General features: G+C 47.4%; 1 protein-coding gene across 1 annotated transcript in view; it reads left to right on the top strand.

Moving 5' to 3' along the window:
* The window catches only part of LOC149461922 (uncharacterized), a 117,456-nt gene that overhangs the window by 90,069 nt on the left and 3,950 nt on the right, over positions 1 to 23,437 (top strand). Inside the window, exon 5 of the mRNA XM_089677752.1 lies at positions 12,533 to 12,731. Coding sequence (XP_089533878.1) covers positions 12,533 to 12,731 — 199 coding nt within the window. The remainder of the gene's footprint in view (positions 1 to 12,532; positions 12,732 to 23,437) is intronic.

Genomic DNA, 23,437 nt, shown 5'->3' with positions numbered 1-23,437 from the left:
TAATACATAAGGGGGATATGATCTCCATGTATAATACATAAGGGGGGGATATGATCTCCATGTATAATACATAAGGGGGGGATATGATCTCCATGTATAATACATAAGGGGGGGATATGATCTCCATGTATAATACATAAGGGGGGGATATGATCTCCATGTATAATACATAAGGGGGATATGATCTCCATGTATAATACATAAGGGGGGATATCAGCTCCATGTATAATACATAAGGGGGGATATGATCTCCATGTATAATACATAAGGGGGGATATGATCTCCATGTATAATACATAAGGGGGGATATGATCTCCATGTATAATACATAAGGGGGGATATGATCTCCATGTATAATACATAAGGGGGGATATGATCTCCATGTATAATACATAAGGGGGATATGATCTCCATGTATAATACATAAGGGGGGGATATGATCTCCATGTATAATACATAAGGGGGATATGATCTCCATGTATAATACATAAGGGGGGGATATGATCACCATGTATAATACATAAGGGGGGGATATGATCTCCATGTATAATACATAAGAGGGGATATGATCTCCATGTATAATACATAAGGGGGGGATATGATCTCCATGTATAATACATAAGGGGGGGATATGATCTCCATGTATAATACATAAGGGGGGGATATGATCTCCATGTATAATACATAAGGGGGGATATGATCTCCATGTATAATACATAAGGGGGGATATGATCTCCATGTATAATACATAAGGGGGGATATGATCTCCATGTATAATACATAAGGGGGGATATGATCTCCATGTATAATACATAAGAGGGGATATGATCTCCATGTATAATACATAAGGGGGGGATATGATCTCCATGTATAATACATAAGGGGGGATATGATCTCCATGTATAATACATAAGGGGGGATATGATCTCCATGTATAATACATAAGGGGGATATGATCTCCATGTATAATACATAAGGGGGGATATGATCTCCATGTATAATACATAAGGGGGGGATATGATCTCCATGTATAATACATAAGGGGGGATATGATCTCCATGTATAATACATAAGGGGGGGTTGCTGTAGGAAAGTCCTGGATTCTTTCTTGGATACACAGAATATAACTGGATGTAACATTTATAGGGAAAGTTGATCCAGGGAATATCCGATTGCCTCTCAGGGGGTCAGGAAGGAATTTTTTCCCCTGCAGGAGCAGATTGGATCGTGCTTTGCTGGGTTTTTGCCTTCTGGTGGATCAGCTGTGGGTGTCGGATTATTACTTTTATTTTTATTGGTACAACTAGATGGATGTCTTTTTTCAGCCAGACTAACTATGTAACTATGTAGGTCCCACACCGCTGCCTCCCATCTCCTGAGACTGCACTCAGTGACTTGGGGCTGAGACACTACAGACATATCCCTCCACCCGGCACAGCCAGCAGATAACAGAGAAGGTCCCCTGGAGGAGTCAGGCACAAGGCAGGAGACCCCAGTCACATGTCCTGGGTGCCTACATTATGCAATGCTTATAGGAAAAATCAACATTTTTCTGCCAGCTGAACCCCAGAACCTCCATAAATCCAGTCTAGATACATAAATTGTGTCTGCAGCACAGAGAAGGAAGATTATCCGAGAGAAATCCAGGAATACAGGACGGGGAACACAGCTCAGGAAAGTGACCAGGGGATTACAGGCTGATATCACCCAGTCCCCGCCCTACTCTGGACCAATCAGTGAGCAGTATGGGTGGAGGAATGGATTTAGTGTTCATGACCCACCTGTGCTGATCTCTGTAGGAGTGTCCTCCTCTATAAATGTCCCCGTTATTCCATCCTCCTCCATAGACTGCTGATCATCCCTCACATACGCCTCTTCTTCTTCTGCTTTCACCTCAAATTCTATATCGATTGGATCTCCACTCTAAATCAAGGAAATGAGAGAAAATGTCATCTGTAAGATATAAAGTCACATAAAAGAACTCCACACATTGTCTCTATGAATCCATGTTCTAGATGCTCCATCCCACCAACCTTGTAATAGTGAGGGATGGTGTGATCTTCCTGTGTGGAATCCCAGGAATACAGAGGACGGGGACATCTCTCTGGTGGGTTCCTGTAGCTGGATGACTCCACCATGGTGTCCTGGTACAGATCTTTGTGTTCTTCTGCAATCTCTGACTCCTCCATCACCCCATCCTCATCCTCCTTTATCTCTTCTTTAACCTCAACTTTAGGATCTCTCAGGTTTCCACTCTGAATATATAATAAAATGACATCAATGGTAACAATGCAGATAATGTACAGATCCTAATGATACTATCAGTGATTGTTCCTCATCTACCTGATGATGGTGAGGGATGGTGTGACCTTCCTGTGTGGAATCCCGGGAATACAGAGGACGGGGACATCTCTCTGGTGGGTTCCTGGTATTTGGTGGCTCCATCATATCCTTGTGTCCTTCTGAAAACTCCTCCATCACTCCATACTCCTCATCCTCCTCTTTATACTCTTCTTTAACATCAATATTATCATCCCCGAGGATTCCACTCTGAAAGATATAATAAAACATTCATTGTAACAAACATGCTGTGTATAAATCACAACTACCAATAATTGTCATCATCTACCTGATGATGGTGAGGGATGGTGTGACCTTCCTGTGTGGAATCCCGGGAATACAGAGGACGGGGACATCTCTCTGGTGGGTTCCCATGACTGGATCCATCTGTAGGAAACACACACACTGACTGAATCCATTGTTTCTATGTGTTTATCAGATGATGGGGGATCTAGGTGGATCCTCCGTACTGCTCTCTCCTTTACAATAAAGTCTCCTCTTACCCGGTGATGTGAGGGGCGGCTGATTGTCCATCATGACGTCCTTGTAGAGATCCTTGTGTCCTTCTAAATACTCCCACTCCTCCATGGAGAAATAGACAGTGACACCCTGACACCTTATAGGAACCTGACACACACAATGATACAGTCACCATCCAGACACATCCCTTGTCTGTTACTGGAGAATGTCCCAGAATTCCCGGCACCGCTCACCTCTCCTGTCAGCAGCTCAGTGATCTCTCTGGTGACTTCTAGAATCTTCTTCTTCTTTCTCTCTTCTATCAGGGAGGGAGGTGGAGGCAATGTGATGTCATATGATCTCCAGACTTCACAGGAGGAAAACTCTACATCTGAACACAAATAGTCACATCAAATGATATTCCCAGAATCCTCCTCACCTCTCCATTCAGGTCTCCATTTTATTAAAGCCCCACTTCAGGCTGAGGTATAATTCCCCCCCCACAGGACCCCCACATAACTCAAGATAAAGCTTGGTGTAAGCAATTCTGATGTCATTACATATAACAGGACAAACAGTTCCACTGTGTTAGTGAGAATAACAAGTACCTGCTGACATCCTAAGAGCATAAAAAAACTAGAAAAGCTACAATTTCTGGGGAAATTGTGTGAAGTGTTCTTGCCAACTAGAGGGGGTGGAGTAACTGGGTGGAGTGGGCGGAGTAACTGTTGTGTGGTTGGAATGGCTGGAGTAACTGTGAAAAATCATGTCCTGAATTTTCAGCTCCCACTCTAGTTTTGAACATTCCGCCATTCATTCCTATGGGACCAATTTCACCACAAATACGGCGATATTTTGTGAACCGTTCGGCAAAACGTTCCACAAAGTAATAGCACACCAATCGGGAACAATCCGCACGTTCGGTATATTACTGTCTATATAGTGTAACAACTGTGGGAGGAGTTAGGGGGGTAAATTTGGCTATAATAATAAGAATATATATGTGAGATAACAGGAAGTGGTCGCCCTGCAAGAACACTTAAAAAGCCAGATGGAGGGACTTTGGGAGGAGGAGCTGTGAGGTAAGTATGATGTCATAGGATTATCTGACTCTGGATGGAGGGACATTGGGGGGGAGGAGCTGTGAGGTCAGTGTGATGTCATAGGATTCTCTGACTCTGGATGGAGGGACATTGGGAGGAGGAGCTGTGAGGTCAGTGTGATGTCATAGGATTCTCTGACTCTGGATGGAGGGACATTGGGAGGAGGAGCTGTGAGGTCAGTGTGATGTCATAGGATTCTCTGACTCTGGATGGAGGGACATTGGGAGGAGGAGCTGTGAGGTCAGTGTGATGTCATAGGATTCTCTGACTCCGGATGGAGGGACATTGGGAGGAGCTTTGAGGTCAGTGTGATGTTATGGGATTCTCTGACTCCGGATGGAGGGACATTTGGATGGGGAGATTTGAGGGGTCCTCTATATGAGGCTCTCATGCAAACCAAATCCTTGTTCCTGGGTGCGTCCTACCTCTCCTAAACTGAAGAGTGAACTTTGACCTTTACCATCCAGAAATCTGTCCGGAATCTGTGGAAGTAAGCTGTCATGTGATCAGGTGACGTGCGGAGGAACGGAGTGTAAATAGCAGACAATTGTCTCCAGAGCTCCTTGTGACGGAAGCGTAGGCAGGACAGAACACACAAAGAAGACGGGGAACACACAAAAACTTTACTGAACTCTGAAAGACACTCAATCCGGACAGTTCATGGCACTCCGCAACATGTGGCTCATAGGGACACCCACGGTAAGCGGGCTCACAGGGACTCAACGGGAACTTGGCTGTGGCATTTGGCCTCAACACAGCTCCTACACAACGTACTAGGGACAACAGCTCACGGGGACTCAATGGGATTCCAGCTGTGGAATCTGGCCTAGCACAGCACCCACCCAGCTTTCTAGGGACATCGGGCTCACGGGGACTCAACGGGACTCTAGCTGTGGAATCTGGCCTAGCACAGCTCCCACCCAGCTTTTTAGGGACATTGGGCTCACGGGGACTCATCGGGACTCTAGTTGTGGAGTTTGGCCTAGCACAGCTCCCACCCAGCTTTCTAGGGACATCGGGCTCACGGAGACTCAACGGGTAGCGATGGCTCAAGCACTCAGGGGCATCACAGGTAGCTATACTCTGGGCACACCACGGGGCGGTTCAAGTAAGGGTAGTCTCGACGTGCAATAGGGCAGTTCATGACACTAGTAGTCGGTGTGCACACCAGAGGGGTCACTACACAGAAAATCAATCCAAGGAAACAACAGGCAGGACGAGGAATAGCAAAAAGGAGCTGAGAGACAAATGAGAATATTGCTCAGCCAATGGGAGATGATCTCAGCATGACTTCCATCATGAAGGAGATGAGGGGGAAGGGAGGAAGTCACTGAAGGTGACCATAGATCCATGGAAATTCAGCTGGTTCAGCAGGGATCGCTCACATTTCCATCCATGTGTGGCCACTGCCGGATAAAAGCCACTCCCCCAGCGGCTGCAGCCAATAGCTTCAGTGCTGATCTGTGTATTCTGAGAGCGGAGGAGTCCCCCCATTGTCAGAATACAAGAGTGCAGTGGGGAGGATTCCCCCATCCACCTCCAATGTGTGGATGGGGGAATCACTTCAGTTTTTATGGTCATCCCGCTGGCTGAACGATAAAACTGAACCATGTAGGCCAGCTTTGGGAGCAAATATATTATCATCAACTCCTCCCCCTGAAGGGGTTCATCTGGGTTCCCACACTATATATTATTATTATTATACAGGATTTATGGCGCCAACAGTTTTACAATATAACGGGAGACAATACAGCAACAATACAGTTCAATACAAGAGGCTTAGGAGGGCTCTGATCCTGGGAGCTTACAATCTAGGAGGGAGGGGCTAGTGGTACAATAGGTAGTAACTGTGGGGGATGGACTGGGAGCTAGAGAGTAGAAGGTCTTGTGAGAAGCAGAGAGTACGGTTTGGGTGATATTTAGAGACAAGAGAGTTATAAATGGCTTTATATGTTATTGTTAATGTTTTGAATTTTTTCTGTTGGGCAATGGGAAGCCAGTGGATGGATTGGCAGAGAGGGGTGGAGGACACTGAATGGAGGCCAGTGAAGGGATTGGCAGAGAGGGGTGGAGGACACAGAATGGAGGCCAGTGGAGGGATTGGCAGAGAGGGGTGGAGGACACTGAATGGAGGCCAGTGGAGGGATTGGCAGAGAGGGGTGGAGGACACTGAATGGAGGCCAGTGAAGGAATTGGCAGAGAGGGGAGGAGGACACTGAATGGAGGCCAGTGGAGGGATTGGCAGAGAGGGGTGGAGGACAATGAATGGAGGCCAGTGGAGGGATTGGCAGAGAGGGATGGAGACCAGTGGAGGGATTGGCAGAGAGGGGTGGAAGACACTGAATGGAGGCCAGTGGAGGGATTGGCAGATACAGAATGGTTAGTAAGGTGGATGAGTCTGGCAGCAGCATTCATGATAGACTGAAGAGGGGATAGCCTGCGATGAGGTCAGCCAATGAGGAGGGAGTTGCAATAGTCAAGGCGAGATATAACAAGGGAGTGAATAAATTGCTTAGTGGTTTCCGAGGTTAGGAACGGGCGTATCTTGGAGATGTTGCGGAGGTGAAGTCTACAAGATTAGGACAGTGATTGGATTTGGGACTGAAAGGACAGATGGGAGTCTAGGATTACACCTAGTACCCTGGCATGAGGGGAGGGACTGATGATTGTATTATTGATCTTGATGGAGAAGTTAGGGGAGGGGGCACGGGCTGGGGGGAATACTAAGAGCTCAGTTTTGGAAAGATTGAGTTTGAGGAAGTGGAGTGACATCCATGCCAATATGTCACTTAGTAGGATAGTTATATATATATGTGTGTATCATCATCTGCTGAAGATAAAAGACGTCACAGTGACTATGGAGGAAGAGGACGGACATGACTATGGAGGAAGAGGACGGACATAACGGGGGGTTATTGGGTGTAAATAGAACATAACATCTTATTACCTCCTCTGCTGCCACTTCCATCAACATCTCCCATCTACTTCCTGTCTGCACCTGACATCACTTCCTTTCTGTCTTCCATAGAGACTTCCTGTCTGGGTAGAAGTGAGATCCCCACCTTGTGGAGCTCAGAGGAACTGCAGCCCCAAGAAGGGTCTGGTAGTGTGACCCCGGCCTTGTGCTGGGTGTGTATGGACTGTAGATCCTTATAGAGGGGTCACCTCCACTCCCACCAAGGGGGACAGAAATATATGACTGCTCGGGGGAGAACAATTTTGGCCCCTTTGATTTTGCAGTAAAATGTAATTGCAGATTTAGTCCTGTCACACATCTGTTATATGGATACAAGGAACTCCAGTTGAGAAATGGCCCCGATCCTCATATTAGATCAGATTTTTTTCTTTTGAAGGGCATCAGACTTCATGATTGACATTGATGTACAGCATAGGACATTTTTTTAAATTTTGTTTCTTACAATTTACATTTTTGTGAATAAATACAGATATATGTAAGAGGAAGAGACCCTTGTCCTTGTCACTCCCCCGGAAAGTTACCCCTCCATGTTGAAGTCATGTCTCCTGGTATGGTTCAAGAGGCAGGAAATACACCCCCTCCCCACCTGTTTCATGGCCTGGCCTGCATGCTCAGATAAGGGTCTGGTATGGAATGTTGGTAGGACCTTCTGGAACATATCTCAGATACTCTCTGTAAGGTGACCATAGACATGGAGGACACCAGCAATGGTTGGGATGTAACATCCCCTGTAAAGGTGGCATGATATGACAGATATTCCTGGAATTCAATGTTCAGTATTACAGATACAGTAATAATATATAGTGCAGCGCTGGTGTATTAATTAAAAAAAGAACATGCTAAAATGAATACAAATAAAATAGTTCATAAAGTCCTTCCACAATTAAGTGACCATAGGTGTATGAAGGTCTTCCTCCTTATAAAGGTGACTGGTATCGGATAGAAAAAATGCGCACTCACCGACCGCACATTTTAAATGCGCCTTTGTGCACTCTTATGCAGATGACCAGCCAGACATGCAGATCCTAAGGACACATGGACCATCCCTCTCAAATACTGACATCGGCCTTGGGTGCAGTACCTCCAGGTATATAGAGCCCTTTCGTTCCAAAAGATAGGCAGGCAGGGGTCCCCCTCCTGGTTCCAGGTACCCCAGAAATGGTAGATGCAGATCGTCGGCGCCTGTAAACCACGTGACAGAGCACAACGGGAGCCCCTCTGTCACGTGGTTTACAGGCGCCGACGATCTGCATCTACCATTTCTGGGGTACCTGGAACCAGGAGGGGGACCCCTGCCTGCCTATCTTTTGGAACGAAAGGGCTCTATATACCTGGAGGTACTGCACCCAAGGCCGATGTCAGTATTTGAGAGGGATGGTCCATGTGTCCTTAGGATCTGCATGTCTGGCTGGTCATCTGCATAAGAGTGCACAAAGGCGCATTTAAAATGTGCGGTCGGTGAGTGCGCATTTTTTCTATCCGATACCAGTCACCTTTATAAGGAGGAAGACCTTCATACACCTATGGTCACTTAATTGTGGAAGGACTTTATGAACTATTTTATTTGTATTCATTTTAGCATGTTCTTTTTTTAATTAATACACCAGCGCTGCACTATATATTATTATTCTTGCTTAAAGGTCCAGTGATTCCTTAGAGTGTTCCAGCAGCTGAACTATGAGCGCTCGCTTTACCCTTATGCCATTACAGATACAGTGTTCTCTTCATTTAGTGGTCAGTAGAAGACAAATGGTTCCAATATAAAAATCGGAATAGTTGGCTCTGGAGTGTGAAGATTGGAGGAATGAACACCTAGATGGCAATAATGATCTGACATCCCTGTAGACATAGATACGGATGAATGATCTGTCACCTCACTGAGCCTCAAAGGAAATATTTTGATGTGCTGAATATGACCCCAGTGGGGAGAAGAGATTTGTGCACATTGGGCTCCTCACTGGCTGCAAAGGATTGTCCTTCTTATATAAAATGGTATGTTTCTGGAGTACAGAATCCCAGAGGGGCCCCAACATGGTTCTATGGGGTCTGCTCATGACAGCCATGCTGTGAATGAATATGTTGTGATCAGGCTGAAGCAATGGTGTTGGAAATCACATCGCCACCCAGACACCAGAAACGGTGGTTCCATGTAGCCCATGGCACCTTCAGAAGACAGAACCAACCCCAGGGCTGAGGAGGGAACACCCCCCAGAGGTGATTGGATAGGGTTAGAGCCCACATCATTATTTCTATAAATTAGGAAGCATGAGATATGGACTTGGTCTCCTGTGTTCTCATCTGTGACTATACCGTCTACAAGAAGATGAAGAGTCACACTTCGTAATCAGCCCATTCTTCATATTTTATTCTGTGTGTCACCCCAATGGGCTCGTTCACAAGGATAGAGTGGCCCCAACCCTACTCTATGTGAGTGAGCCCATTGGGGTGACACATATTTTGGGAGTTTGGTTTTTCAGGAGGAGATCATGTGTATGGAGTTATGTCGTCATGAGCAGAAAGAAATATTAAGAGGGAGATAATTACAATTATTAATTGCAGAGTGCAGCTCTTCATCTTTTTGTTCCTATTCATAATTTCATGTTGGAGAAGAGACGGGGTACAAGTGCTATCACCTGGATGGTCCATTAGGAGGTGCAGGGTGGGAGCGGTGCCGTGGATTTGGATTCTTACTATATGGTCTTCACTCATCACCTGTGATCTAGGAATCCCTCATACACCAGGCTACCAGATGGTACGGCAAGGGAAATGTACCCAGCCCAAAGGCTGAGCGGTAAAGACCTCCGGCAGCTGTTCATTGCAGTGTGAACCAGGCCTTAGAATTTTGGAACCTTTCCCCTTCTTACTTCATGCTTCATGTTTTTTCTTTGATTTTACACAAGTCCTTTAATCTCCAGATAGTCACACCCTGCTGTTACAAAGCCTGATTTTTCCAGCCTTATGGTGTCAGTGGGCATACTGGATTGACTATTGCAGCCAAAAGGGTTTTGAGAGACAGAAGTATCTAGGCCTTTTGTTGTTTCTGCTCTTTTGAAGACTAGGAATTCTAAATTAGGGAGACTTCCCGCAGATCTTTACAATCATATTTTGTGTTTTGCTGACCTAAGAGGTTTCCTCCTTGTTTTGGTCCGTGTCTTGGTTTCCTTCTTGGGGTGGGGGGTGAATGTGTGCCTGGCCTTGTGTATAATCAAGAGTCAGATTTCAGCCTTGGCAGTCTCTTCTTTCAGGGGCTGATTGCATTACACTTTCTAGTTGCATGTGTTGGTACTAGATGTCATGTATGTTGTTCCTCCGGTCAGCCTGTCATTGTTTCTATGGGATCTCTTTCTGTTTTTTACAGAATTCTCTGTTTCAGCCCATTCAGGACCTTCCTTTTGTTCCCTTTGTTCTTTCACAAAGATGGCTTTTTTACCTTAGCTTTTTATTTATTATTTTTTTTAACCTAAAGGGGTTTCAACCTTTTCATTTCAGCCGGGACAGCGTATTACCTCCCTTTACCCTCATCTCAGCCAGGACGGCGTATTACCTCCCTTTACCCTCATCTCAGCCGGGACAGCGTATTACCTCCCTTTACCCTCATCTCAGCCGGGACAGCGTATTACCTTCCTTTACCCTCATCTCAGCCGGGACAGAGTATTACCTCCCTTTACCCTCATCTCAGCCGGGACAGCGTATTACCTTCCTTTACCCTCATCTCAGCCAGGACAGCGTATTACCTCCCTTTACCCCCATCTCAGCCAGGACAGTGTATTACCTCCCTTTACCCTCATCTCAGCCGGGACAGTGTATTACCTTCCTTTACCCTCATCTCAGCCGGGACAGCGTATTACCTTCCTTTACCCTCATCTCAGCCGGGACAGCGTATTACCTCCCTTTACGCTCATCTCAGCTGGGACAGCGTATTACCTTCCTTTACCCTCATCTCAGCCAGGACAGCGTATTACCTTCCTTTACCCTCATCTCAGCCGGGACAGCGTATTACCTTCCTTTACCCTCGTCTCAGCCGGGACAGCGTATTACCTTCCTTTACCCTCATCTCTCCCGGGACGGCGTATTACCTTCCTTTACCCTCATCTCAGCCGGGACAGCGTATTACCTCCCTTTACCCTCATCTCAGCCGGGACGGCGTATTACCTTCCTTTACCCTCATCTCAGCCGGGACAGCGTATTACCTTCCTTTACCCTCATCTCAGCCAGGACAGCGTATTACCTCCCTTTACCCCCATCTCAGCCAGGACAGTGTATTACCTCCCTTTACCCTCATCTCAGCCGGGACAGTGTATTACCTTCCTTTACCCTCATCTCAGCCAGGACAGTGTATTACCTCCCTTTACCCTCATCTCAGCCGGGACAGTGTATTACCTTCCTTTACCCTCATCTCAGCCGGGACAGCGTATTACCTTCCTTTACCCTCATCTCAGCCGGGACAGCGTATTACCTCCCTTTACGCTCATCTCAGCTGGGACAGCGTATTACCTTCCTTTACCCTCAGCCGGGACAGCGTATTACCTTCCTTTACCCTCGTCTCAGCCGGGACAGCGTATTACCTTCCTTTACCCTCATCTCTCCCGGGACGGCGTATTACCTTCCTTTACCCTCATCTCAGCCGGGACAGCGTATTACCTCCCTTTACCCTCATCTCAGCCGGGACGGCGTATTACCTTCCTTTACCCTCATCTCAGCCGGGACAGCGTATTACCTTCCTTTACCCTCATCTCAGCCGGGACGGCGTATTACCTCCCTTTACCCTCATCTCAGCCGGGACAGCGTATTACCTTCCTTTACCCTCATCTCAGCCGGGACGGCGTATTACCTTCCTTTACCCTCATCTCAGCCGGGACAGCGTATTACCTCCCTTTACCCTCATCTCAGCCGGGACAGCGTATTACCTCCCTTTACCCTCATCTCAGCCGGGACAGCGTATTACCTTCCTTTACCCTCAGCCGGGACAGCGTATTACCTTCCTTTACCCTCATCTCAGCCGGGACAGCGTATTACCTCCCTTTACGCTCATCTCAGCTGGGACAGCGTATTACCTTCCTTTACCCTCATCTCTCCCGGGACGGCGTATTACCTTCCTTTACCCTCATCTCAGCCGGGACAGCGTATTACCTCCCTTTACCCTCATCTCAGCCGGGACGGCGTATTACCTTCCTTTACCCTCATCTCAGCCGGGACAGCGTATTACCTTCCTTTACCCTCATCTCAGCCGGGACGGCGTATTACCTCCCTTTACCCTCATCTCAGCCGGGACAGCGTATTACCTTCCTTTACCCTCATCTCAGCCGGGACGGCGTATTACCTTCCTTTACCCTCATCTCAGCCGGGACAGCGTATTACCTCCCTTTACCCTCATCTCAGCCGGGACAGCGTATTACCTCCCTTTACCCTCATCTCAGCCGGGACAGCGTATTACCTTCCTTTACCCTCAGCCGGGACAGCGTATTACCTTCCTTTACCCTCATCTCAGCCGGGACAGCGTATTACCTCCCTTTACCCTCATCTCAGCCGGGACAGCGTATTACCTCCCTTTACCCTCATCTCAGCCAGGACAGCGTATTACCTCCCTTTGCCCTCAGGCTCAGTAACTGGGGGAATAGGTTTTTATCACGTTGGGTATTTGTTTGTCTATCAGGTTACCTGTAGTTGACAGCCGCAATTTGGCAACAGGATTTCTCTTTGTGGCTCCTGAGGACCGAATAGAAGGATTCCGCAGCTTCCATGTCTACGTTTATTCCCTGAATTTGTCGGCTTGTTGCTCCAATTTCCAGTATGAAAGGACAGGTTCCCCCTTTATAAGGGATGACACTACCTACCTTCAGTGTATCATGTTGGTGAAGCCTCTACCTGGTCTTCGGTGCACTCTTTATGATGTTACCAGGTGGATGTTGGAGTCACTAAGGACTCTTCCCTTTGGACACATTGGTTTTTGCAGGCTGCTGCATGAGGTTCTTTCCTATTTCTGGTTGTTTTTGGGACCTGTTGGCTTGTTGTCCTCCCCTCATGTTCTAGGTGGGACATCCCTGTTAGTAAGGAATGTAAAAGATGTTCTGTGTCCTGTGATGTGTGACAAAGAAAATGATCATTTTTGGTTTACCTGTAAAATCCATTTCTTGGAGTCCCTCAGGAATCCCAGAGATCCGTCCCCTCCTGTTATGGGCTATGGCTTGCTACAAACCTTTCCTATGTCGGAGATCTGCTCTACAAGGGGACGTCCTGTCTATTGTTTGCCAATGTCCGATCACCTGTAGGTGGGCATAACAGTGTTAGGAAGGATTTATAAAGATGCTTCGTGTCCTGTGATGTATTCCAAGAAATGGATTTTACAGATCATTGATGCCATTTGTTACTAAGAGACAGGAATTGTTCATTGCTGAAGGAGCCCCTAGAAACCTTTGGAGGACCCCTGGCTGAGAAAGGCTGGGCTAGGCAGTCATATATTTCTGTCCCCCTTGGTGGGAGTGGAGGTGACCCCTCTATAAGGATCCACAGTCCGGACACACCCAGCACAAGGCCGGGGTCACACTACCAGATGCTTCTCGGGGCTGCAGTTCCTCTGAGCTCCACAAGGTGGGGATCTCACTTCTACCCAGACAGGAAGTCTCTATGGAAGACAGACAGGAAGTGATGTCAGGTACAGACAGGAAGTGATGTCAGGTACAGGCAGGAAGTAGAGAGGAGACGTTGCTGGAAGTGGCAGCAGAGGAGGTAATAAGATATTATGTTCTATTTACACCCAGTAACCCCCGTCATGTCCGTCCTCTTCCTCCATAGTCACATCCGTCCTCTTCCTCCATAGTCACGTCCGTCCTCTTCCTCCATAGTCACGTCCGTCCTCTTCCTCCATAGTCACGTCTGTCCTCTTCCTTCATAGTCACGTCCGTCCTCTTCCTCCATAGTCACGTCCGTCCTCTTCCTCCATAGTCACGTCCGTCCTCTTCCTCCATAGTCACGTCTGTCCTCTTCCTTCATAGTCATGTCCGTCCTCTTCCTCCATAGTCACGTCTGTCCTCTTCCTTCATAGTCATGTCCGTCCCCTTCCTCCATAGTCACTGTGACATCTTTTATCTCCAGCAGATGATGATACACACATATATAGTGTGGGAACCCAGATTAACCCCTTCAGGGGCACAACATTCCCCCACTTCCGGGGCCGGAACATTCTCCTCATTGTGGAGAGGTTTCACCTTCTCACCTCATCAGTCTATACTAATGGATTTTATGACTTTAGTTAGTGGCGGGGGATGGGGGGATATTTAGGGGGATTGGAATATCTATGTCTTTGTTTCATAAGATTCAAATAGGAAGAAAGAGAGAAAAATGTAATTTGCAGTAAATGTGATGAAAGCATATTTCTCCATAATGATCCCAGTCTCAGATATTCATCCTACAATGTGATCAGTAAAGTCTCCGGAGTACACGGAGATCTGAGAAATATGATGTGTCCTGGGAAAGCCCAAAGACAAAGTTCATCTTTGATGTTTGGAGAGGTGGGACACACCCAGGAGAGATGTACAGAAACCTCACAGAGCGCCCCCACAGCTCCTCCTCCCAATGTCCTTCTAACAAGAGTCAGAGTATCCAATGACATCACACTGACCTCACAGCTCCTCCTCCCAATGTCCCTCCATCCAGAGTCAGAGAATCCTATGACATCACACTGACCTCACAGCTCCCCCCCCCCAATGTCCCTTCAACCAGAGTCAGAGTATCCTATGACATCACACTGATCTCACAGCTCCTCCTCCCAATGTCCTTTCATCCAGATTCAGAGAATGCTATGACATCACACTGACCTCACAGCTCCTCCTCCCAATGTCCCTCCATCCAGCTCTTTTTTCTTTTTTCAGTGCTCTTAGGATGTGGGCGGACCCTTTACATCCTCACAACCAAAGCAGAACTGTTGATCCTTCATTTTATGTAATGATGTCAGAATTCCTTATACCTCAGCCTGAAGTGGGGCTTTAATAAAATGGAGACCTGAATGGAGAGGTGAGGAGGATTCTGGGAATATCATTTGATGTGACTATTTGTGTTCAGATGTAGAGTTTTCCTCCTGTGAAGTCTGGAGATCATATGACATCACATTGCCTCCACCTCCCTCCCTGATAGAAGAGAGAAAGAAGAAGAAGATTCTAGAAGTCACCAGAGAGATCACTGAGCTGCTGACAGGAGAGGTGAGCGGTGCCGGGAATTCTGGGACATTCTCCAGTAACAGACAAGGGATGTGTCTGGATGGTGACTGTATCATTGTGTGTGTCAGGTTCCTATAAGGTGTCAGGGTGTCACTGTTTATTTCTCCATGGAGGAGTGGGAGTATTTAGAAGGACACAAGGATCTCTACAAGGACGTCATGATGGACAATCAGCCGCCCCTCACATCACCGGGTAAGAGGAGACTTTATTGTAAAGGAGAGAGCAGTACGGAGGATCCACCTAGATCCCCCATCATCTGATAAACACATAGAAACAATGGATTCAGTCAGTGTGTGTGTTTCCTACAGATGGATCCAGTCATGGGAACCCCCCAGAGAGATGTCCCCGTCCTCTGTATTCCCGGGATTCCACACAGGAAGGTCACACCATCCCTCACCATCATCAGGTAGATGATGACAATTATTGGTAGTTGTGATTTATACACAGCATGTTTGTTACAATGAATGTTTTATTATATCTTTCAGAGTGGAATCCTCGGGGATGATAATATTGATGTTAAAGAAGAGTATAAAGAGGAGGATGAGGAGTATGGAGTGATGGAGGAGTTTTCAGAAGGACACAAGGATATGATGGAGCCACTTAATACCAGGAACCCACCAGAGAGATGTCCCCGTCCTCTGTATTCCCGGGATTCCACACAGGAAGGTCACACCATCCCTCACCATCATCAGGTAGATGAGGAACAATCACTGATAGTATCATTAGGATCTGTACATTGGAAAAAAATGTACAAAGCGAGTGCTATCCAGTCAGCAGCTAAGCACTCAAGGTAACCAACATAAACCTTACAATAGAATAAATAAAATAGTGCAGCGCTAAAATAATGATTCATATAAAAGGGAGGTAAAAATAAACAATAAATAATAAAATTTTATGTAAATGAACAATATATGTGAACGCACTTAAAAAAATTCAAATGGAGACTAGTTATCAGATTAGCACAAAGGTAACTAGATAAAACCTTTAAATGAACATAAAGTATATAAGTGCAGAGCTCACACTAAATAAATAAATATGACATATAGTTCGTATCAGTGACTGAAAATATACAATTATAAATATATGGGGCAAATAATTTGTGTCAGTGACTAGATAGTGCCCATATAGTCCCAAAAGCTTCAATTGGTGCTTGTGCTCGTGAAAACAGAAGAAATGCGCACTCACCAGATGCGCAATATTAGTGCGTGTTATATCTTATATCCTGGTGTCATCAAGGTAGTCATCTGAGCCAGTTGTGGAAAAAGGCTTCCTCTCAAGGTGGATGGGTCCTGGGACTTTAAATGTTGATGATCCAGGGGTGTCCAGAGTTCCCCTTAAGGGATAGGTGGGTGCAGCTCACAAGGGTTAACTGGAGGTTCCTTCTCTGGAGGTAATGAACTGGTACTGGGTGTCGTCCCCAAATAAAGATGGCCACCAGAGCTCCATGATGCTCCGATGGCGTGACATCACGGCGTGACTTGGTTCCTCCTTACACGTTACGTGCGCACGCACATCATCAGACGAAGATACCATTGGCGCCATGACGTGACATAAGGCTTTAAATAGGCAGAATGGCGCATGCGTATCAAGCCGGCACCATTTTGCTGAAGCCTAAACAAATTGTTTACTCTCGTGCGATGATGCGCCATTATACTAGAGGTTTTTTTTATATAGATAAAAAGAGTATGTACATTTGTTCGCTTATGCGGTATATTACCTTAAATTCTAAATGTCAAAAGAGTATAATATAATAAAAACTCCTAATATATTGAAATATATTGGTGATGCAGGTGTGTTAATGCTTTATATGATTAGATAAACCATTTCAGATGTCAAAAGTATAGCACTTATATGAGTGTTGGAAGTGATTGCTCTACATTAAATATTATTGATCAACTGTTGTATATTAATATCAATAAAGGATATTAATAATTAATAAGTAAAAGAAGAAAAAAAATTGTATAAGAATATCAGCGAAATCATAATAAAAAAATAATAAAGTCAAATAATGATACCATTAAAACACCTTTTGTATTCAAATAATAAAATAAGTAAAATATATACTGGTGTCCATTATAGTAAAATTATAAATAATTATATAAAAAAAAATTTTTAGAACAAAAAATGGACATCAGAAGGATTTGGCAAAAGATCCGATGAGTGTTAACGAATGTACTAAGACTGAAATCACATATGATATGAATATAACAGTATTGTAAGAATAATACACAAGAATTAAAATATTTATGCTAAAAGTACACATTAAAGAATGTTCAAATGAAATGAACTATTGTCGATAAAACAATTAACATCTAACTCAATATTGAGTCCTGCCGGGTGCAGGGTACCTAACTCGTAAATTTGTTTGGTCTCCAGTTGGGATACTGCCCGAGTCTTATATGTCCCTCTCCAGTGCGGGATGATAGTATCTATCCCTATGAACATAAGTGAGGAGGGATCTCTCTTCTGATATCACCTATAATGTAAGGAGAGGGAATGCTCCTTATATCCTTTTTTAATATTATAAATGTGTTCCGGAGACGGTCACTCAACCTTCTCGTGGTACGACCCACTTACTGTTTGGGGCATTCTAATAGATAGACTACATATTTCCTATTACAGCCGATGAATTTGTCTATATTATATGTCTTATTAGTTTGATTAGAAAGATATCTGGTTATTATTTTCTTTCTAGTATCATTAGGATCTGTACATTATCTGCATTGTTACCATTGATGTCATTTTTATTATATATTCAGAGTGGAAACCTGAGAGATCCTAAAGTTGAGGTTAAAGAAGAGATAAAAGAGGAGGAGGATGAGGATGGGGGGATGGAGGAGTCAGAGCTTCTAAAAGAACACAAAGATCTGTACCAGGACACCATGGTGGAGTCATCCAGCTACAGGAACCCACCAGAGAGATGTCCCCGTCCTCTGTATTCCCGGAATTCCACACAGGAAGGTCACACCATCCCTCACTATTACAAGGTTGGTGGGATGGAGCATCTAGAACATGAACTTGTGGAGACAAAGTGTGGATTTTTTATGTGATGTCACAATCATAAATCTTAAATTTTACAGATGATATTTTCTATCATTTCCTTGATTTAGAGTGGAGATCCAATCGATATAGAATTTGAGGTTAAAGCAGAAGAAGAGGCGTATGTGAGGGATGATCAGCAGTCTATGGAGGAGGATGGAATAATGAGGCTAATTATAGAGGAGGACACTCCTACAGAGATCAGCACAGGTGGGTCATGAACACTAAATCCATTCCTCCACCCATACTGCTCACTGATTGGTCCAGATGTCAGGGCAGGGCTGTGGAACGGACAGGTAGGCCTAGTGGCAGGGTAACGCACTGGCTGACGACAACCACCACCAACAGACCGAAGTCCCTCAGGGCGCGGAGTCTAAGTCCCAGGAAGGTCAGATCGAAGGAAAACACAGAGAATGGTCTTAGTCACAAGCCGAGTCAGATACCAGAAGAGTCACGAGAGTATACACAGAGCTGTAGCAAGACAAAGACACAAGACACAAGTGCAAAGAGCATGTGCGGATCACAGGCTTATATGTACTCAGCCACACCCCTCTGGGGGATGGACCTCAGAGACCTGAAGGCATAAAAGATTCCCACCATGCTCAGCAGAAATCCAAGATGGATGCCAGCACATGGAGTAACATAACCTCTGGGAAAAGGTAGGACCTTGACAGTACCTCCTCCTCAAGGGCCCCTCCCTCTCCGCGGCTCAACAAAAGGTTTCTGAGGAAAGCGGGTATGAAAAGCGCGGAGGAGGGCAGGAGCATGGACATCTGCGGAAGGAACCCAGGAATGCTCCTCGGGACCATAACCGCGCCAATGAACCAGGAACTGTAATCGTGCGTGTACCAATCGAGAGTCCAGGATCCGGCTTACCTTATACTCCTCATGACCGTCAACCCGAATGGGACAGGGTCGAGGCAGAGAGGTAGTGAAGTGATTGCAGATCAGAGGTTTCAACAGTGATACATGAAAGATATTGCAGATCCGCATCCCAGGCGGAAGGGCAAGGGCATAGGCCACCGGATTCACCTTTCGGAGAATGCGAAAAGGACCGACAAAACGGGGAGCTAGTTTGGGTGTGGGCACCTGAAGATTGAGGTTACGAGTAGACAACCACACCCGATCGCCGACCTAGTATGAAGGAGCGGGCAACCGTCTGCGATCAGCCTGGAACTTCTGACGCTGAGCCGAGTCCCTCAAGGCCCTCTGGATCTGCCCTCATGAAGATGGTTCTCCACAGCCGGAATGTCCTGTGGTGAGAACCTCTCAGGTAATACCGCGGGTTGGTACCCATAGTTGGCCATGAAGGGAGACATCCCGGAGGAGGAGTTGACTGCTGAGTTCCTGGCAAACTCTGCCCAAGGCAGGAGATCGGCCCAATCGTCCTGATGGTCCAAGATATAACATCAAAGGAATTGTTCTAAGGCCTGATTGGAACTCTCCGCAGCCCCATTGGACTGCGGGTGGTAGGCTGAAGAAAAGGAGAGACTAATACCCAACTGGGAGCAGAAGCTGCGCCAGAATCTGGACACGAACTGACTCCCGCGGTCCGAGACAATCACCTTGGGCAACCCATACAGGTGAAAAATCTCCCTGGAAAAGACCGTGGCCAGTTCTTGCGCTGTTGGTAATCTCCTGAGTGGAATACAATGGCACATTTTGGAAAAACGATCGATGACCATGAGAATGACCCACGAGACACAGGGAGGTCTACAATAAAGTCCATGCCCAGGTGTGACCAAGGACGCTCCCCATTGGGAATGGGTTGCAGAAGACCCATTGGAAGATGCCGTGGAGATTTATTCTGGGCACAGATCGAACATGCTGCTACATAAGAGGCGATGTCGGCACGCAGAGTTGGCCACCAGAACAACCGAGAGACGACCCAAGACAACTGGTTCCTCCCCGGATGCCCGGTAGTTTTGGAGTTATGGTAGGTACGCAGCAGACGGGTGCGCAACCCCTCGGGTACAAAACATCTACCCTCCGGTCTCTCGGGAGGAGCGTCAGTTTGAGACGCCAAAATCTGCTCCCCAAGGGGAGAAGTCAGACTGGTGCGAATGGCAGCCAGGATCTGATCCGGAGGTATGACCGAGGTTGGCTCAGAGTCCTCCCTGGACAACTCAGAGTATTGCCGCGATAATGCATCAGCCCTGACATTCTTGGAACCAGGCAAATAGGAGACCACATAGTTGAACCGTGACAAGAACAAGGCCCATCTGGCCTGACGGGGTGTCAATCTTTTGGCCTCCGAAAGATAAGTCAGGTTCTTATGATCGGTAAGAATGAGGACCGGAACCGCGGAGCCCTCGAGCAGGTGCCTCCATTCCTTGAGAGCCAGAATGATTGCCAACAACTCCCGATCTCCAATCTGGTAGTTGCACTCTGCAGAGGAAAGCTTCCTGGAGTAGAACCCACAGGGAAGTAGGGGTCCATCGGGAGACCGACGCTGAGACAGGAGAGCGCCTACTCCCGTCTCGGATACATCAACCTCAAGGACGAAGGGCAATCCAGGATTGGGATGAGACAGTATCGGAGCCGAAGCGAAGGTTGATTTCAGAGCCTCGAAAGCTACGATGGCCTCGGATGGCCACTCGTGAGGATTACTGCCCTTCTTGGTTAGGTCAGAGAGAGGCTTTGCCAGTGTGGAGAAGTTCCTGATGAACTTCCGATAGTAGTTGGCGAAAACCAAAAAGCGCTGAATGGGCCGAAGACCATTGGGACGAGGTCACTGCAGAACCGCCGCAACCTTCTGAGGGACCATGGAGAATCCCTCCGCAGAAATGATGTAGCCCAAAAAGGGATCGATGGAATTCGCACTTCTCAAGTTTACAAAAAAGTTTGTTCTCACGTATTCGTTGCAGCACCTGCTTGACATCCTGGATATGGGACTCCATGGAGGCAGAGTAAACCAGGATGTCATCCAAGTAAACTACCACGCACTGCTGCAACAAGTCACGAAGGACATCATTTATGAATTCCTGAAAAACTGCGGGCGCGTTACACAACCCGAAGGGCATCACCAGGTATTCGTAGTGACCGGTTCTGGTGTTAAACACGGTCTTCCACTCATCCCCCTGTTTGATCTGTACGAGGTTGTACGCCGCCCTAAGGTCAAGTTTGGTAAAGACTGTTGTCCCCTTAAGACAGTCGAACAACTCAGTAATCAAGGGAATCGGGTAGGCATTCTTAGTAGTGATTCGATTGAGACCCCTATAATCGATGCAAGGCCTCAATTCACCACCTTTCTTCTGCTGGGGAAGTAGACTTACGAATGTGCCCCCGGGAAAGCGCATCCGCACTGTACTCCTCCATGGCCTTATTCTCCGCAACTGAGAGAGGATACACCCTGCCACACGGAGGAGTGGCACCGGGTTGCAAGGATATGGCGCAGTCGTAAGGACGATGAGCAGGTAAGGCACCAGCACGTACCTTATCAAACACGTCCAGGTACTCCCCATAATCGGTGTGCAACGCAGAGTCCGAGGAGGCACACAACACCTTAACTGGCCCATGGATGCACCCAGCCCCACACTGTGGAGACCACGAGAGAATCTCGGCCGTTCGCCAATTAAAGGTAGGATTATGCGTCTGGAGCCAGGGATACCCCAAAACCACCGAATAGTGTGGAGAAGAAATCACCTGGAAACAGGCCAACTCCCTGTGAACAGCCCCAATCGCTACTTCAACTGGCATAGTCTCGTGGGTAACCTGCGGTGGTTGCAGGGGCCTGCCATCTATCGCCTCGAGAACCAATGGGGTAACTCGAGCCTGCAGGGGAATGAAGTGCTGGGCAGCAAACGAGCTGTCCATAAACAACCCGCCGGCCCCAGAATCTACTAACGTCTGGGCCGTCACCAAGCCTTCCGCCCAAGAGAGGACAACGGTGATTAGTGGTTTATCTCTGCGGAATGCCGGGGACGAGGAGACTCCACCCAAGATCTGTCCCCGACAGGATCTCAGGTGCGAGCGTTTCCCGGACGGACCGGACAGGACTGCCAAAAGTGCCCACCAAGGCCACAGTACAGGCAGCGACCCTCCCGACGCCGAGCGGCCCGCTCTCCCTCGGAAAGGCGAGCAAACCCCAGCTGCATGGGCTCACCACCAGACAATCTATCCCCAGGAGGCGTGGGAGGAGAGGGAGGAACAGGTGGGACAGAAAACACAGGTGCCAGTCGATTGGAAGGCCTCCGCAGGTGTTCCTTGAGTGAAGGCCTCTCCCTGAGCCTGGTATCAATCAGGATCAGGAAGGAAATTAGTGCTTCCAGCTCCACAGGCAATTCCTTGGCTGCGATCTCGTCCTTCAATGCATCAGAAAGACCCTGAGAAAACGCAGCCACCAGAGCCTCATTGTTCCAACCCGCCTCGGCAACGGTCCGTGAACCCTGATGCATAGACATGAGCAGCTTGGCAGCCGAGGTGGAGCGAGCCGGTACGTCGAATACCCTGCGGAAGGCATCGACAAAACCGGAAAACTCGTGAATCACCGGGTCATTCCTCTCCCATAAGGGATTTGCCCAGGCCAAGGCCTTGTCTGAGAGTAGCGATATTAGGAAACCCACCTTTGACCTCTCAGTCGGAAAAGCGTGGGGTATTAATTCGAAGTAAATCCCCACCTGGTTGAGGAACCCACAACACTGACTCGGCTCACCCCCAAAGCGCTGTGGGGCTGAACCAGTCATACCTCTGGGCGCCGCAGCAGCCATGGCGGTAGGCGTAACAAGCGGAACAGCAGCGGGAGCGACCACCGGAGTGACAACTGGCCTAATAGCACCAGGAGTAAGGTACGCGGTGCGCACAAGCAGAGTTTGCAACACCTGAGCGAACTGATCCAACAGGAGATCCTGTTGATCCAGTCTGGCAACCAACATTGGAAGCGAAGGCGTACCTGCACCGTCAGGATTCATGGCACTTGTGTAATGTCAGGGCAGGGCTGTGGAATGGACAGGTAGGCCTAGTGGCAGGGTAATGCACTGGCTGACGACAACCACCACCAACAGACCGAAGTCCCTCAGGGCGCGGAGTCTAAGTCCCAGGCTGCCCTTCACCAGGTCCCCTGATGGTGGGGATGGACTTGACGCAGCCAGGAACCAGGTCGTGGCCCCCGAGACACCCCGGCTGCAGTAATGGCCACCGCCAATGGCGTGTAGCTGGTAAGAATGACAATAGCGTAGTCAAGCAGGCCGGGTCGACAACAACGGGACAAAATGGTACAGAACAGTAGACAGAGAATCACAGGTCACGGGCCGGGTTCAGCAACGGAAGGTCAGATCGAAGGAAAACACAGAGAATGGTCTTAGTCA

The sequence above is a fragment of the Staurois parvus genome, unplaced genomic scaffold (genome assembly GCF_062004578.1).
Source record: "Staurois parvus isolate SC_StPar_1 unplaced genomic scaffold, SC_StPar_1.0 ptg000191l, whole genome shotgun sequence".
NCBI classification, from domain to species: Eukaryota; Metazoa; Chordata; class Amphibia; order Anura; family Ranidae; genus Staurois; species Staurois parvus.
Note: the sequence above shows the minus strand (reverse complement) of the source record. Positions and strands in the feature narration are given on the sequence as shown.